Source organism: Schistocerca serialis, chromosome 1, assembly GCF_023864345.2.
Source record: "Schistocerca serialis cubense isolate TAMUIC-IGC-003099 chromosome 1, iqSchSeri2.2, whole genome shotgun sequence".
In the NCBI taxonomy this organism is placed as follows: domain Eukaryota; kingdom Metazoa; phylum Arthropoda; class Insecta; order Orthoptera; family Acrididae; genus Schistocerca; species Schistocerca serialis.
In genome coordinates this window covers 591,979,424-591,997,552 of record NC_064638.1, presented here as the reverse complement: position 1 = coordinate 591,997,552, position 18,129 = coordinate 591,979,424, and the positions used below count along the sequence as shown (strand labels likewise).

General features: G+C 39.3%; 1 protein-coding gene across 1 annotated transcript in view; it reads left to right on the top strand.

Moving 5' to 3' along the window:
- The window catches only part of LOC126457933 (zwei Ig domain protein zig-8-like), a 173,781-nt gene extending 156,044 nt beyond the window's left edge, over window positions 1-17,737 (top strand). The window contains exon 6 of the mRNA XM_050094648.1: window positions 17,373-17,737. Within this exon, the coding sequence (XP_049950605.1) occupies window positions 17,373-17,557 (185 nt within the window). The 3' untranslated portion in view covers window positions 17,558-17,737. The remainder of the gene's footprint in view (window positions 1-17,372) is intronic.
- Window positions 17,738-18,129: the final 392 nt, after the last annotated feature.

Sequence of the window (18,129 nt, the reverse complement as noted above, 5' to 3'; positions counted from 1 at the left end):
TAGTGATACGAGGCCGTTGGGATCCAGCACGGCGTTCCGTATTACCCTCCTGAACCCACCGATTCCATATTCTGCCAACAGTCATTGGATCTCGACCAATGCGAGCAGCAGTGTCACGATACGATAAACCGCAATCGCGATAGGCTACAGTCCGACCTTTATAAAAGTCGGAAACGTGATGGTACGCATTTCTCCTCCTTACACGAGGCATCACAACAACGTTTCACCAGGCAACGCTGGTCAACTGCTGTTCGTGTATCAGTAATCGGTTGGAAACTTTCCTCACGTCAGCACGTTGTAGGTGTCGCCACCGGCGCTAACCTTGTGTGAATGCTCTGAAAAGCTAATATTTTGCATATCACAACATCTTCTTCCTGTCAGTTAAATGTCGAGTCTGTAGCAATTCATCTTCGTGGTGTAGCAATTTTAATGGCCAGTAGTGTATAATCATTTTAGATGTACAGAAAAATTTGATCTCAAGAATCGTAATTCACTGATTCTTGGAGACTTACATAAAAGAAATGCTAAATCTGCAACGACATCTAAACGTTTTTAAAATGGCGGACATGCCGCAAAAAAAGATAGAAACTGTTAGACTTGAAATATCCAGAGCCAGTACCTGCTCCGTACACACTCCTAAAAGATTACAGTACACAGTGTGGATGGAAAGAAAATGGTACATTAGTAAGATATATTATACACCTAGCCATATATATCGGTGTAACATGAAAGTTCATTAAATTCATATTAATGTCGTCTTACTACTTGCAGCAATGCCAAACGGTTACTGCAGCTGAGTTGTTCCTCCTAACGCAAACTAGTGCAGACAGAAGCATCTCTTGGATCTCTTTTCAGTTGTGATGTCCACTAACAAAAGCGACTGGCTACTTTTACACTAGCACAAAATTTGAGATATTCTTAAGTATTTGTTCGTTGTGTACTGTGGAGGAAACGATGTTCTAACAAACATATGCATAATGAAACAGATATAAAAGACGTCGAAATCAATAAATAAAATAGATACAGCTGTTTAACTTCCAAGGATGAAAGCTATAGTGCAATACTATCACCCAACACTTGTCTAAATCGCATGAATCATTTAAAAGTTGCTAATTCATTGTTTAAATATTTATGCACTATGCACTATGAAATGTCAATTTTTCATATTTTAAAAATGCTGAAATATTGTTATGCCTTTGGATGTGTATCATTCTTCTGAAGATCTACGTTAATATCTGGCTGCTAGTTACTGTTGAATGTGAACTGTAACTTAGCCGTTTTTAAGATTGTCAAGCACTCCACCATTTCTTGGAGCATCTCTTGCACAACGCTTAATCTAGTATCTCCATGATTCAAGTATTTGCAAACATTTAGATTTGTAAAGTATAATTTTATATTGATATTAATTTTTAGTATTTTGAATATCTCTAATAAATATAATACCTATGTCATTTATCATTTGAAAAATGAATGTATTCACATGTAATTTCACTAATTTAAATATTTTATGGAACATATTATTTATGCTTCAGATCTCCACGTGATTGCGTTATTAAGACGACATAAATATGAAATTAAATGGATAGGAATGGATATTTATGTACTACTCCAATCTGGATCATGAATATAGTATATGCTTCCAATATGCCTCCCCATTCATGGAACAAATTAGTTTTGCTTCAAAACACCAATTGACGGAATTATTAAGACTATGTCATTGTAAAACTAAATGGATATTTATATAGTAGTGCAGTATCTGATAAAGTACATAATACACAAAACCAATGAATCCTCTTTCACCCGTTCATATCCCCCATTCACCCTTGCCTCCTGATCCTCCGCCTCCTTTTCCTCCTCCGACTTCAGTCCCCCGTTTCAAACTCCTACCGTTCTTTCGTAAGATGATAGTCACGCCATTAAACCTGTGACTATATGCTTGTTTTGGTAGAGCCATGTACCTCAATCATTCAAGTATATGTCGTATAGGATCTTTCAACAATATATTGTAATTTCTAAATTTTTAACAACTCCTCATAGTCGTTGATTGACTGACTATTTAATTTTCTGTGAAATGAAATTAAAGGAATTCATGTAATAGTGAAGTTTATGGTTAGGCATACAATAAATCTTGCTGATCTACCACTTTGTCTGTAATCCTCAACCCACCCTCACCCTGCCCCTGCCTCAAAATCTGCTATATCCACCCCCCCAAAACCTCCCGCTGCCCCTCTACCGTCCTCTCCATTTCCTCGGCCCCAAAACCACCCCCCTTCCCCCCTTGCCACCATGCCCTACCCCCCTTACATTCCTCACTTTACCTTCCGTACAACTACCCTCCTTGGTACCCACTCATCCCTATCTTCTTCAACCCCCCCCCCCCCCCCCCACTTCTCGCTCTGTTAAATGTCTCTCTACTGAGAAGTAGTGTTTTATTGTGGGCATTTCCTTCCTACAGAAGTGTGTAAGTAACGTCACTCAGCGGTTCCTTGGCCTGGATCTTTCAAGTGTGACCAAACCTGGACGTTTTTGGCATGGCTATCCTTTCACTCAGATCTTTCATGTTGCTGCATACGTCCGATTTGTTTTATTAAAGTCTCCGGAATTAGTGAATAAGATTTTGCAATATTGCATCTAGAAAGACACTTTGAGATCAGATTTGTTGTACAGTAAAAGTTGCTACAGTTACGCTCTGAATATGGATTATTACATTGTATTTCTATAAGAGGATGTTACGAGTGGGTATTACGAGGATATTTAAGCACTTAGCCCAATAAATATCAACCTTCTATATCTTGGTAGTGCTTCTGGTAATCTAAAGAACGTGGGGTTCACAGCGTGGTGCCGCTTTGTTGCTGTCAACGCCACTGTTTTGACAAATGTTAACGTCAGTAGACTCATGGATGTGATAAATGCAGGTCACAGCAATGTACTTGCTGTTAAATACGCCGTAGAGTGTGTTAATGGTTACTCACTTCGCGCAATGTCAGCCTTATTATCTATCTCCGATATTTATCATATCCGGTAATTCGAACACTGGTTTATAGGACCAGGAATATGCTTTTCCAACGATGACATGTCACATAGGCAGGTCGTATTTTGCAACGCGTAAGTGATATTATCAGATACGTAACGACGTTTTGCTCCTACGCCTTGCACTGTTTAGTACGTAACATTTCTTCATTTTCAGTTCAATATGTACTTGAGAATGGACATAAAGCCGAAATCATGATTTTGTAATATAAATGAACAATAATTTACAGTCAAAAAGCGGAAATCGCTGTTAGCACTGATTCCATGCGAATTTCGGCATTCTTACTTGGCGAAACTATTAGAACAATCGAGGACAGATTCCCCGTACCAGGCCTCAAATTTAATCATTGAATGAAATAAGGTCAGCCCACTAGGACCATGTTCCTTGCACAGCATAATTAAGGAGTCTTTCGAAGTAAAAGTCTTGGAAAACTTAGTAGACTGAGACAGAGGTTTCCAATTTAACATTGGTAATACAGCCACGTACCTTTCAAAGCATAATTAAGGGGTCATTCGAAATAAAAGTCTAGGAAAACTAATTAAATTGGGACAGAACTTTCCATTTTAACACAATTAAGGGTCAATCTTTCAGTTTGTGATAAGGTCACCGGCCATCACGTAGATCACAGGTGGAAATCGCTGAAAGACTGCGCTCTGAAAAGCAAAAAGATCATCAAGATACATGCAGGGTTTCGGGCGTCGAACTCACATTCAGCTATAAATAGCAGCGAGATACGAACAGTTGTTCATTGTATGGTTGGAGTCAGGACGGCGAGCGCACGTAATAGCAAAATTCTGAACATCACATCTGGGTGAGTTGTCAAAATAATGTGCATGAAATGAAACAAAAACTCTGCTGAAAACCGGGAAACACGCAATAAATACAATCTCGTCGTTATGCCGATCAAAAACTATTTTCTTGTATCACGAAGACTTCTACAATTTGTTTTACTAAATAACCAAAGATTTTGCTGCAACTGTGACAAGTGAAAATTATTTAAAATGAATACAGGTGAAAGAGTTCTAGTGAGGGTTCATCCATTGGTTTGTGGATTGCATGGGAGAAACTTGTTAAATGTTTCAGAGCAATACGTTGAATACTTTGAGCAAGAAAATGACCTTTTTAGCGAAAAGTGTAGAAACTGACGAAAAGACATTTAAAATGTTTATGTTAAATTTCCTGTTTTAGTGTTATATAAAGTTAACTTAAATAACCCCTTTTTATATAGAGGATTATCTTCAACAGCAGTGTTATCAATAATTTTTTTCTCCTTTTCCTATCTCCTTTGGTTAATTTTTTTTTATAGCTCTTCTTTTTTCGTACCCTTGTCATGTTCACTTCATAAAATGCTTCCATTGCATTTTTCTCAAAACTCATAAGTCGATTCTGAAATTACATCCATCACTGCTTTCAAGCACCATAGATCGCTAATTTTAGTGTATTTATACGAAAATACGATAAAAATACGTAATTGGGACAAGACGTATCTTTGTAGGTGCACCTTCAGTCACAATTGATGCACCATTACAAAGTCAACAGTGCACTGTTGCACTGGAATGTGAAAGAAAATACCGAACACCACAATTCTATACGTATCCACAAAACTTTCTACCCTGGCTTCCCCTTAAATGCAAACGTAAATTTTGTGTTGTGAAACACTAACGGTGGCGTGTTCACTGCACTTCTACTCACAGAGATAGCATTTACATAATCCTGTGTTGTACTGAAGCGAGTTTTTGTATCACCTACGCAGTTTCAGTAAACAAGTCATCTTTACCCTATTTGCATACACGAAAAAGTGTACTCATGGCTGATTCCTGATTCTCGTAGAAATATATCTTTTACGTAAGCTTCCTGGGCTAACCGAAAGCACAGAAATAAAGGCTGTTTACTGAAAGTGCTACTCCAATCAAAGATCCTACAAAACAAAACACTAAGTAGAATAGGCTGTCCATTATGTAACAGCGGAACACTTCTAGTGTAAATCGTTTCGGAAATACATTTAATCAAATGAGTCAGTATAATTCGTGAGGAGACATATTTGCAATGCAGATACACAACAAAAAGACTATAAAACCAACAGCGAACTTTTTGCATCAAATCGTCCTTGTTATTCCTTAAATTTAAATAGAACATGAATCTGTTTTCAGTTTTTGACTCGACTATCTCAGTATGCAAATAGAGTCAATATGAAGTTCCACCACACGCAATATCCCATCTAGTTTCTGATATTACGTGGTATTATTCTTTCGGTTTTTGCTGTAGTGAATACCGTAGTATCTGTAAAAATTTTCGTTGTTTAAAATTGAGAGACCCAGGAGTCGAATTTACCTTTCAAGGCGTATGGTCATATCCTCTGTTCGATACAGTAAGAATGCAGGATTGTAGAGGACAGTCACTTAGACGGAGTGCGCCTGCATGTAAAATGATTTTTTTAATTATGTAAAATAGTCATCGAGACACGAATAAGCTCGTTATTTTTTTTTAAAAAAAAAAACCTTCATCCATTATGAATAGGTTCTTTATTTCTTTTTTGTTCTTATCTGAAGAAAGAAAACAGAACACAAAATTATTTATGGGGTATAGGATAGGAGAGGACAGGAGAAGACGTTGAATCATAGTTCGGTTAATTTTGCCACTATAACACCCTAGATGGAAAACATGAAAACAGAGCGATTTTGTTTTCACAGGTCACATGATAAAACGGTTTTCATTTGGCTTTTCTCCATTTCGCATTGTGCTTCTAGGTTTGTGTTATATCGATGCAAGTTTCATTGGTACATAACAACGCTGTATGTCCTACGTACTAAGCTTAATTTTTTTTCAAACCTGTGTTTTTTGGATTTTTATAGATTGACTCTTACACAAAATATAACGACATCTAGCAAATATTTTCAGTGCTCTTTATTTATTTAAATAGCGCTGTTACCGATTTCTAACTTATAATAAAAACGTTTTATTATTAGATGTTGTGGTCTTCCTTCACGTCTACGAAAAGTGTGCCGCTGATCATACATACCTCACTCAAATAAAGAACTTCGTGTGGCATCTTTCCCACAAAGTAAAATTTTTATCAAACAATCATGCTGCTATCAAATCCTCACCTTCGATCCATCATCGTATGGCGTTTTTTCAGGTAAAATAAGTTATCATACCTAAATTAATTAAACATATATTTGGTAACAAATCAAGGCGGAAAATGTTTTCACGGGACGATTAAAAACAATGATGAATACAAGAATTTGTCTTCTGGAGACGAATGAGAATGGAACCAGAATGTAAACAGAACCCTTGCTCTTTTCACGAAAGCAAACTGTATGAGCCGTTATCGCTTGGATTCCATATCTGTGATTCTCAGAATGCTTTGAGAAAAGAGCGTATAATGAAACAAGGCCAATTACGTAGAAATGTACCCGTTGGAAGAGATATATTTTCTCTGCCTGCTGAAAATAAGATTTATTTGCGCTTCTGCTGAGTTGATATACTCGTATAATCTGCATCTGCTTCGCTTGTCAGCTAGCAGCATTGTTATCTGTCAGAAGGCAGTCACACTCTTTTTTACGAGTAATAGTTTTGTTTATTTCCCTCCTTGTGTCCGGTATACGATAACGATAATAATCACTGAAGTCGCCTTTTCAGTACAATCGCGAAAAAAGAGGATCATTACTGCAACAAATTCAGACAACAAACCTAGACTGAAAGATAAGGTCACACACACATAAATACAGCGGTGTAATTGTAGTGATGAGTAATATCGGATTGTTTCCAGCGGATTGAAAACGATGAGACGGCAATAGAGAAAACGAGAAGCAGGAATATTGTATATTACTGGTATCCGTTCAGTCGAAGTTGTTACCGTTATGTCTTCCGATAAAGGATATTCCACATAGAAACAGAATATTCATCTACATCAACAGCTTTACACCCCAAATGAGAGTGCCGCTGAAGGAAAAATTACGCGACACCCACCCTTCCCGCTACCTTATATGCCAAAATTTATCTAATTTTACACTCGCTGGGCTAAGTATAAGTTGGAGGAAAGACTATGTCACTACTCTAATAGAAATATGCCTCTCGTAATTTACAAATTGAAGCTTTCCATGAAATACGTCTCCGTAATGTCAAACATAAGTTTTTTTTTTGTATTTGTTACACCCTCTCGCTATGACTAAACAAACCCGACGCGAAACTTACCAAATTCCACACACCGTTCGTCAGAGTATGTTACATTAGTCGTACTCCATGGATGCCACGGAGAGTGGTCTCTGGGATATGGGAAAAAGTCAAATATGCATAAGTAATTTAATTTAAGTGCGATACAGTGACATATCTTGCAGTTCCTACATTACAGCGTTAATTCTCCTCATAAAATAATTTAAAACATGACATAAAGTAGATGGTCTTCATTGGAGTACGAGCAGACCAATAGACCATATGTCTGACACCTTTCTGTAGTAATTTTAACCCCCGTCTTTGTAAAGATTTTTTTCTCTTCATGCTTGTCACCGTTTTTTTTTTTTTGAGAGTTTTTCTAAGGATTTTTTTCTCTCTTCATGCTTGTCACCATTTTTTGAGAAAAGAGAAGTACTGATAGCTACAACGTTTTGTGTGTGTGTGCGTGTTTGTTTGTGTGTGTGTGTGTGTGTGTGTGTGTGTGTGTGTGTGTGTGTGTGTGTGTGTGTGTTCAAATGGTTCAAATGGCTCTGAGCACTATGGGACTTCACATGTAAGGTCATCCGTCCCCTAGGACTTAGAACAACTTAAACCTAACTAACCTAAGGACATCACACACATCCATGCCCGAGGCAGGGTTCGAACCTGCGACCGTAGCAGTCGCGCGGTTTCAGACTGAAACGACTAGAACCGCTTGGCCACAGAAGCCGGCTGTGTGAGTGTGTGTTTGTGTTTTTGCATGTGTGTCAGAATATCCAGATTTTAAAGACATTAACGTTGGATGCTGCAGAATGAGCACCAAACGTATTTCTTAAATGACACTTGTAAGTTTCTAAAGTACTGTCCCGTTCATTTTCTCAGAAAATAATTCCACAGCTCATTAGTTGGTGGGAATATGTAGAATAAACAAGTTACTTCGTTTCTAAATGTACTACAAATTGTGTAATTTGCGAAATGCAAACGTAGCTGAACTAAGGCGAAAGTATAGGCAGTGGGTTTTTCAGTGTAATTTGTGATCTAATAGCTCAGTATTTTGTGCTTCTAGTATTTCATTGTTTTAAAAATCTATTTGTGTAGCATATTTAGTTATATGAGAACTACTGAAATGTATGTGCTGAACCTTGATAAAATTCAGTGATACTTTATTTGCCTCAAACCATTTGTGGACGGTTCAAATATATCATTAGCCCCTTTTCAGTTAGGCAATCGCTTATTTTTACTTATACGTTTATCATTAGCGAAGGACAAAATTGGCTGTTTCTGAAGTTGCAAGTTGTAGATCACTTATATATATATATATATATATCGAAAGTAACCAAGAATACCAAACGTAATCTTGTACCGGTACACTATGATTTATTCAAATTCTGGGTGGCTTTTGAAGTTAAAGACTAACAAAAATTGCTTTCTGAAATTCAGATAAGATATAAACTATAAACGTATTGTATCTACTACTTCGTGTTGCAGTAGACTATCCCTGTTTTCACCGTCAAAACCCTTAGCCAAGTCACAAAGAGTTTCCGGTGGTAGTCATTGCTGATATACTGCTTACTTCATGTCATCTGTCAAGATAAATGCAATCTTTTAGGTTGATATTTCCTTGTGAAATCCGGATAGTTTGCGTCTTGGTATGTTTTGCAGCACTAGTTGTCAGTGTTTAGAAGTTTATTTATTTGATCTTCTCTAAGATGTTATTTTATACTTGGGTGGTCTGCAATGTTTCCCCTCCTGTTTGAACTCTGCTTAAGACAGTATTACTACTCAGGGCACATATTCGTTGAAAGCACCGATGATGGCTGTTAACCAGTTGAAATCGATTTGCAAAAGTGAATAAATAAAACATGTTTTTGTGACTGGTTGCTGCATATTTGGTAATTTTATGGTTTACGGTCGCTGCACAACTTGGGAACCACATGGAGCCCACCGATCATATTGTCGCTACGATGACGTGATTACTAATCCCCGTCTCTGTACTGACGCCACAGGTAAACCCGGCATATTTGTAGCTACAAGTTCCAAGATACTTCCTTTCGTGTTGGCTGCCGAACTAGCAGCTCAAGACAGTTTCAGGAAATGTGTTCAAAAGTACTTCACAACACTTTCTGTCTCTACACCCCGCAATGAATCTATAAATTCCCAATCTATACTAGGCAGGTTAAAGTCACTAGTAACTAGTACTGCATGAGCTGGCCATAGACTGTCTCTGAATGACTACAGAACTGTCACAGTGGAGTTAGTCGGTGGTCAAAAACCCAACAATTAACTTGGTTTCTCCTAGAAGTGTTATGCGTGACCCGATAACTTCTCTATCACACTTAATTTAAACTTCAGTAGAGACAATATTTTTCCCCGCTGCAATGAACTCTCCCTCTCCTACGGCGTCTTATCTGTCTGTCCAATGATCATCCGAAGACTCACTAAATATCTCAGATCCGAAGAATAGTTTCAGGTTCAATAATTTCCTGAGGGCGGTAAAATCGGGAACTTTACTACGAGTTCTTAGACGGTTTACTGATAAAATTGTTTTTACTCCGAACGCTGTGTGATTTCCCTATATCAGTATCGACTGTCGAGTGTCCATGATAGTATCTCAAACTACCGCCTAGCCTAAAAAAACCACCGGCTACCCGAGTAGCTGCTTCTTTTTTTTAGCGCACCACACACCAATCAAGGGGAGTCCAACTAATTTCCATCGATAACACAGGACCAGAATCCGGCAGCCAAGACCATCACAGAGTCGACGCAGCCTTTGTTTGAGACCCCACGTTACAAGAGTGCCTTTTGCCCGAAAGCTCGAGTGCCTCATAATCTTCTCCTCTATACGGTTAGTGGAAGTCTATCATTATCATACTGCTGTTATTCAGACGACTGATAACTCAGAAAGAAAAAGTTACTGCTGATCAAGGCGTATACCGTCTAATGAACGCCTACCACTTGATATTTCTGTATACTATAATTATCTTCGGCGGAAACTATACGTATCAGCACTTTTTAGAAATTTATTTGGGCGCGCTTTTATTATCTACATCTACATCTACATCTACATTCATACTCCGCAAGCCACCTGACGGTGTGTGGCGGAGGGTACCTTGAGTACCTCTATCGGTTCTCCCTTCTATTATAGTCTCGTATTGTTCGTGGAAAGAAGGTTTGTCGGTATGCATCTGTGTGGAGTCTAATCTCTCTGATTTTAACCTCATGGTCTCTTCGCGAGATATACGTAGGAGGGAGCAATATGCTGCTTGACCCTTCGGTGAAGGTATGTTCTCGAAACTGCAACAAAAGCCCGTACCGAGCTACTGAGCGTCTCTCCTGCAGAGTCTTCCACTAGAGTTTATCTATCATCTCCGTAAAACTTTCGCGATTGCTAAATGATGCTGCAACGAAGCGCGCTGTTCTCCGTTGGATCTTCTCTATCTCTTCTATCAACCCTATCTGGTACGGATCCCACACTGCTGAGCAGTATTCAAGCAGTGGGCGAACCAGCGTACTGTAACCTACGTCCTTTGTTTTCGGATTGCATTTCCTTAGGATTCTTCCAATGAATCTCAGTCTGGCATCTGCTTTACCAACGATCAACTTTATATCATCATTCCATTTTAAATCACTCCTAATGCCTACTACCAGATAATTATTTATGGAATTTACTGCTTCCAGTAGCTGACCTGCTATATTGTAGCTAAATGATAGGGGATCTATCTTTCTATGTATTCGCTGCAAATTACACTTGTCTACATTGAGATTCAATTGCCATTCCCTGCACCATGCGTCAATTCGCTGCAGATCCTCCTACATTTCAGTACAATTTTCCATTGTTACAACCTCTCGATATACCACAGCATCATCCGCAAAAAGCCTCAGTGAACTTCCGAAGTCATCCACAAAGTCATTTATGTATGTTGTGAGTAGCAACGGTCCTACGACACTCCCCTGACGCACACCTGAAATCACTCTTACTTCGGAAGACTTCTCTCCATTGAGAATGACATGCTGTGTTCTGTTATCTAGGAACTCTTCAATCCGATCACACAATTGGTCTGATAGTCCTTATGCTCCTACTTTGTTCATTAAACGACTGTGAGGAACTCTATCGAACGCCTTGCGGAAGTCAAGAAACACGGCGTCTACCCGTGAACCCGTGAATTATCTGGAGAGCATTCGTGTAAGGTGTTTCTGCGAGATGGATACACTCTCTGGATTTTGAGAACAAGGGCAGTAGTAGCTATGCAACAGTGATCATATAGAAGCGATGTTGTAGGTGCCTGTGCTATGCCGAATTACGATGTGAAGTTCCTTCGGACAAGCGATCATGTCCGAAGGAATAGGTACTGCGATCACTACAGCCGTCGTGAAACACGTGGAATGTTTGCGTAGTTACGAATATGGGCTACCATCAGCTGTGTAATGGAAGGACAACAACAATAAAGTGAAGTGTCTCCCATGTACCGGAATATACATAATGGATGTACGAGTACAGGATGTAGACAAATGGTTGACGACGTATGGAAGTTTGGTCCTGATAATGAGTCGTACTTGGATAGCTAAATGGTAAGACGATATTTCCCAATCAGCGGAAAATCTGGGATCGAGTCCCGGTACAGCACAAATATTTGTTGTCACCATTCCGTTACACAGCCAATAGTAGCCCATATTCGCAACTGCGAAAACATTTCTTGGTCATATAGAGGTTACTCACTACCTCGAGCTCGCAACTCGTTGAATTCGTGCCAAATACATCAAAATGTTTGTCAAATATTACAAACTGACCAGTTGCTCTGTTTTAAGTGCGTTGTAGATAGATGTTCTCGTTTATCTTTTAAGTAATAGTTTGTAACATCCAAGGAAGTTGAAATGTGTAATGGTAGAGACACAGCAAAATCACAATAGTAATCCGTGGTGATTGCTACATATTTTATTAAAATCAAAAGCATTGTAAAATCACCATCACAATAATATGGGAGACTGCCTTACAAGGTCAGATTACTTGGACAAATAACAGATAAATTTCTTTAAACGGAACAAGACCCATAAAACTAGAAATTTGAGTATGGCTAGGTAAATATACTCAAGTAAAGCTTTGCTGAAATAGTACAAATGTCAATACAGTTCCCATAAGAACTCTCAATACTTCTAATCAGCTGTGGAACGGATTAAGGGTAAGAACACACATTCTTTAAGGTTTGGCCGGCCGGAGTGGCCGAGTGGTTCTAGGCGCTTTAGTCTGGAACCGCGCGACTGCTACGGTCGCAGGTTCGAATTCTGCCTCGGGCATGTGTGTGATGTTCTTAGGTTAGTTAGGTTTAAGTAGTTCTAAGTTCTAGGGGACTGATGAACTCAGAAGTTAAGTCGCATGGTGCTCAGTGCCATTTGATCCTTTAAGGTTTGGCTAGCCAACATTCCTAAACAAAACTATATACAAATGACCAAAACAATTAAGCAGGTGCTTTAATTTTGACCAAACCAATCTTCAAATTTACTTACTCAGTTGATTAACCAACAACATTCTTAGAATGATGACATCTAGAACATGACCATTTGTCAATACCCCTAAAATGAGGTTGCTTCAATATTGCGTGTGAATTAGCGATAGACGCGAGCAGACCAAGGATTCAAATCAATACGAGAGATCCACGAGACAGGAAATGACATAGAAATGTACTCAACTTTGCACTGCAATTCAGCTTCAGTTGCTATAATTCTCCACCGGAAAGATGGATCACGCAACAGTGATAACATAAACCAAGATGTAAAGGAGAGGAAAGGGTCTTAAATATCTCTCTCCCCCGCTGTGCCCTGCTCCCAGTTTGCTCTCGTCGACCAGCTCGGAAGTGATTTAAGATAAAATCAAAATCGGGAGAAGCGTAAAAAGGTTTCACATTCACTCCTTCCGGATACTCATGCGGTAGCTTAGGCATTACACAAGGTAGCGTGCTAAATATTTTTGATGATATTACTCAGAGTTCTTTATTTGTATTCTTTCGGTACTCCTTTTGAGAGCTGACACACTACATTGATCCAAGTAAACTTATCAGAGAGACTGTAGGTATCTGTTTCTGGCGTAATAAATTTGATTATGTGAACTGTATCTGTTTTTGTGACGTAAGTGGGAGGTGTTATGTTTTCTCGTACCGAACTACAGACAGTGTTGAGTACCGCTTAACTCTGAGGCGGCGCCGAAGCCACACATAAGCCTTCGGAACAATCTCAACCGAAGCCCCTCCGGCAGGCAATTCTCTCAACCGTGGCGACTGAAGCCGTAAGAAGGGCCGTGCTATAAACACTGTTAAGCCACCGCCTGCCTATACTGCAGCCGCTAGACGCCAGAGCTTAGAAAAGCATTTCGTAATATTAATTCTCATTCTGCTGTTATGATGGTCCACCTCTCCGGTGTGGAACTCCGGGGTACAGTTTCTGGTGTTGTCACTGGTTTTCCCTTGCTTGGAGCACTGGATTGGGATTCACTCCGGCTCATGAGGTCAAAATGTGGTGCAAGTTCGACAAACCTGGAAACGACCGAAGATCGGAGGGCGTTGTGTGGATCCTATGACCTGCCACACGACATACACAGGACGTCATTAGTAGGATGTAGCACAGCGGGTGATTGGCTTCATATGGCATCAGGACCCGTAAGTGGTGGATGTATCTCCTATTACGCCCACATGTGAAATGAACACTTTACGATAATATGTACCAGCCAGAGGGAGATGTTTTGAAACAACACAGGGTAGGCATTCCTTTAACTTCGATCATTTGTGGAACGTCTCCACATACCTGTAATCCTAGATCGAGAGGCCTGAAGTAGTGGGATGGAATACATTTACATCGTTGGTACGGAATAAGGAAACATATGTTAACCGTTAAAGATTTCTGACATTCCAGGTTAGCCGAGTTGGCTGTGAAGTTATTCAGAGAGAAAGACCACGTGAGAAAAAGACGTAATAGAAAGCCATGAGAGAAAATGTAATTTTTTGGAATTTTTAATGTTGTGCTAAGATACAAAGCATATCAACCACAGCTTCGCAACAATTTTGTTGTTATAGAAAGTTTTCAACAGGTGCTACAGTTATAAACGTTTCAAAATTTGGCGTATTTAGTTGCTTCTTTGCACGTATGGCATCGTTACACAGTGCTCGTTCGTATCCGTTCATACAGTACTGCTGTTGTTAAAAAATGGTCGTGGAATCCGTCATTCTCGTCAACGTCCCTTCCTCAACCTCAACAAGTGTTTTGTACACAAGACTTTAAACGTAACCTAGGAAACAAAGACGCTAGAGATGGAATTCCTACAATGTCGTTGATAACTGAAATATGACCAAAGAAAGAGACACATTCTTGGGATATGCCGACTTGGAAAAAGCGTTCGACAGTGTCAAATGTTAAAAGATGTTCGAAATTCTGAGAAAAATAGGAGTAAACTATGGGAACGACGGCTAATGTACAGAATGTACAAGGACCAAGAGTAAACAATAAGGGAGGATGACCAAGTATGAGGTGCTCAGATTAAAAAGGGTGAGAGACAGGAATGTAGTTTTACGCCCTTATTGTTCAATCTACAGAACAAAGAAGCAATGACGGAAATAAAGAAAGGTTCAAGAGTGGAATTAAAACTCAACGTGAAAATATATTAATGATTACATTCTCTGATGGCATTGCTGTTCTCATAGGGAGGAAGGATTGCAGGATCTGCTTAATGGAATAAACAGCCTGATGAATACAAAATGTGAATTGAGAGTGAACTGAACTAAGATGAAAATAATGGGAAGTGACAGAAATGACAACGGCGAGCAACTGATTAGTGATCACAAAGTAGACGACGATAACGAATTCTGCTACCTGGGCAGCAAAATCACCCATGACCGACGGAGCAAGAAATTTCTGAGTATGTACGTTTGGAGCACAGTATTGTATGGTAGTCAAACGGCCTTTGGGAAAAACGGAAAAGAAGGGAATCAAATCATTTGATATGTGGTACTACATAAGAATGTTGAAAATTAGGTAGACTGGTAAGGTAAGGAATAAGGAAATTCTGCGGAGAATCGGCAAGGAAACGAATACACAATAAACACTGACAAGGAGAAGGGACAGAATGACGGAACATTTTGTTAAGACATCACGGAGTAACTTCCATGGTACAAGAGGGAGCTGTAAAGAGTAAAAACTATAGAGGGAGACAGAGAATGGAACACATCGAGCAGATAACTGAAGAGGTAAGTTGTAAGAGGTTGGCACAGGAGAGAAATTCCTGAGGGGCCTCATCAGTCTTGCCAGAAGACATTACGACACACTTCAGGTGAGCAAGGTAGCCATGAAACCCTGCTATTCGTATTTCAGGGTACATAAACAGCAGGTGTTGAGAAAGATCCGCAAACTGAGCACGGGCTCTGTCATCTTGGAACCTCATCTGTTTATTCATTGCAAACGGGACAACGCTTCCTAACAATAATGTGTACTTACGTGCAAGTATGGAGGGAGGAAGATACGGGCCTATTAACCAAACATTGGCTATGTGGTGGTACCTCGTCTCTAGTCTGTGGTCACTGAATGACTTATGAAGAGTTCTTGTGTCTCTTAATTATTTCTGTTCTGGTGGACCTGTAGTCATCTGGAAAAGAACATATGCAGAGTAGAGAGTATCGATCAATTAGTGACACATCTCTCATTGTTCCAAAGCGAAATGAGGTCTAAGGCTAGAGTTATGATTGCTATGTCTGACAGCGGTAAGGGTGTATCTAAGGCTGCCGTATTACATTTCACAAAACACTGCGTACGACGTATCTTGTATTTCAAAGTATTAATGTATCGATTGATGGCTCCTAACTCGCGTGAACTAGTTCTGTCCCTTTTGAAGATAGAAGTCGGTTCAATTCGTTGTTCTTTTCCTTCATTGCATTATGCTATCACTTAGCTGGTTTACCTTAACAGTTGTACCAAGCTGAAAACATGTTCTACATCAGATGCCTCCTCCAAGGGTATTTGTTTTAGTAAGATTCGCATTTGTTTATGTTCGCACGAAAGTATGTCTCCAATTTGTTAATCCGCACGCAAAAAACATGTGTGTCAGTTGTGAATCTGGACAGAGAGCAATTTCGCATTGGTTCAGCAACTATTCACTTCAATGTGTGAAGAGTGAAGACAGTCTCACGTTAGTCCTGTTACTACAGCGTACATGTCACGCCGTCTACAATGCCTTAGTAATTTTCAACTGTAAACCTTATAATGAATGGCTACAAGCTGGTTCGTTTAACTACCCAACAATGTTAGCCACTATGTATACAATAAATTTATCGTGAAAGGAAGATTCATGGGCTCTCGTCATTGACTGAAAGTGTTATTTCACAATAAATTTGGCTTTGTGATACTCGATCCTTAACCACTAGCCTTGATGCTTATATCACTGGGACACAATCACTGTACATTCCTTACCGCAAAGAATTTCGTTGTTTTTCATAAAACATCCTTCAAAAGACCTCCAACATCTCAATATGTGTGCACCATTACCAAGAACCATTATCATATCTTCCTCTTCATCATTTGGAATAAGCATAACATCGCCATCATCATTCTATAAACACTTCAATGTGCTATTTAACCTTAATAAACATATTATTTAAATGAGAACTGTTTCATTAAAATTAACTACTGAATATCGGCAATGTGACCACTGCTAGCCAAACCCGATCATCTGCATGGCGAGAAGTTAGTATATGTAAATAACTATCAAAGGAAAAATATTACTCTGAAACTGTCGGCAATGTACTCTCATGGTATGGACTCTTACTATGACACTGTTACATTCTTATTATCAGCAGACCCGTTCACCACATAAATTAGCTAGTTATAAAAGCCACAAATCGGACATCGATCTACTACGGTAATACCCCTGGTCTGTGTTTCAAACACATAAATATTATTGTAGTATTGTCCAGCTACTATGTCAACCCTTTTGTAAGATTAGATAATGAATGTCTTCACTTTAGTCCTTTCTGTTGGCGACACTGGAAACATTTCTTTCCCTTCGTGTCTCCCTCATCTTATATCCTTCGAATGTCGGGCAAGTGGATATCACTTCTTTTCCTCGACGAAGCTCATTTTTGATGTCAGCTCCATGTGTATCATTTATATTGTCATTATCTGTTTTGTAATCAGTTTGAACCATTGATTTCCTCAGGTGACCTTCCAGCGGCAATGCAGCGTAGTGGAGCCCCTGGGCGGGCCGCCCAGCGGCTGTTGCTGACGCTAGGGTGGTTCCTTCCCCTGGTAAACCTGCTGCCCGTGGCCACCACAGACTACTACTCCTGGCTCTTTGGCCGCCTGCGACACGCGAATGCTGCCCACAGCAAGCCAGTCAGATAATAGCCACTGTGGGAGTGTGAATATCCATCTGTGTATCCTTGATAGCATGGAGACATCACTTTTAAAACATACTCTCGATCAAAGGAACTACAAGCTGCATGAGAATGAAACTGCGAAAATTTTATGCCTGAATTATAGATACCTAACAGAAATTAAAAGAATAATATATATATATATATATTTGCTAATAGCAATGATATTTTTCTAGAAAACAACGACTGTGACTTTGTATCTTAGTCGCCATAACTCATCAGTTATTATGTGCACTATTATGTTTAGAAAACCAAACAGATGATGAATTTTTACCTGTGATACTAAATAAAGGAATACTAAATATTTTTGCGAATGCATAATCATCCAAGAGCGTAGTGTTAACTTCCCAAACCTATATGATACAACCGAAGATACCTTTACTTTATGTCATTGAAAGAAATACACACATTTTCTTCATCAACCATCTTTTGCATATTTTTAGGATGGTAAGTAAATTTATATGCACACCAAAACGTACATTTCTACACCAATTGTGTCTTGGTGCTACATGTAGCACATGTCACATGCTGTATAGGAAT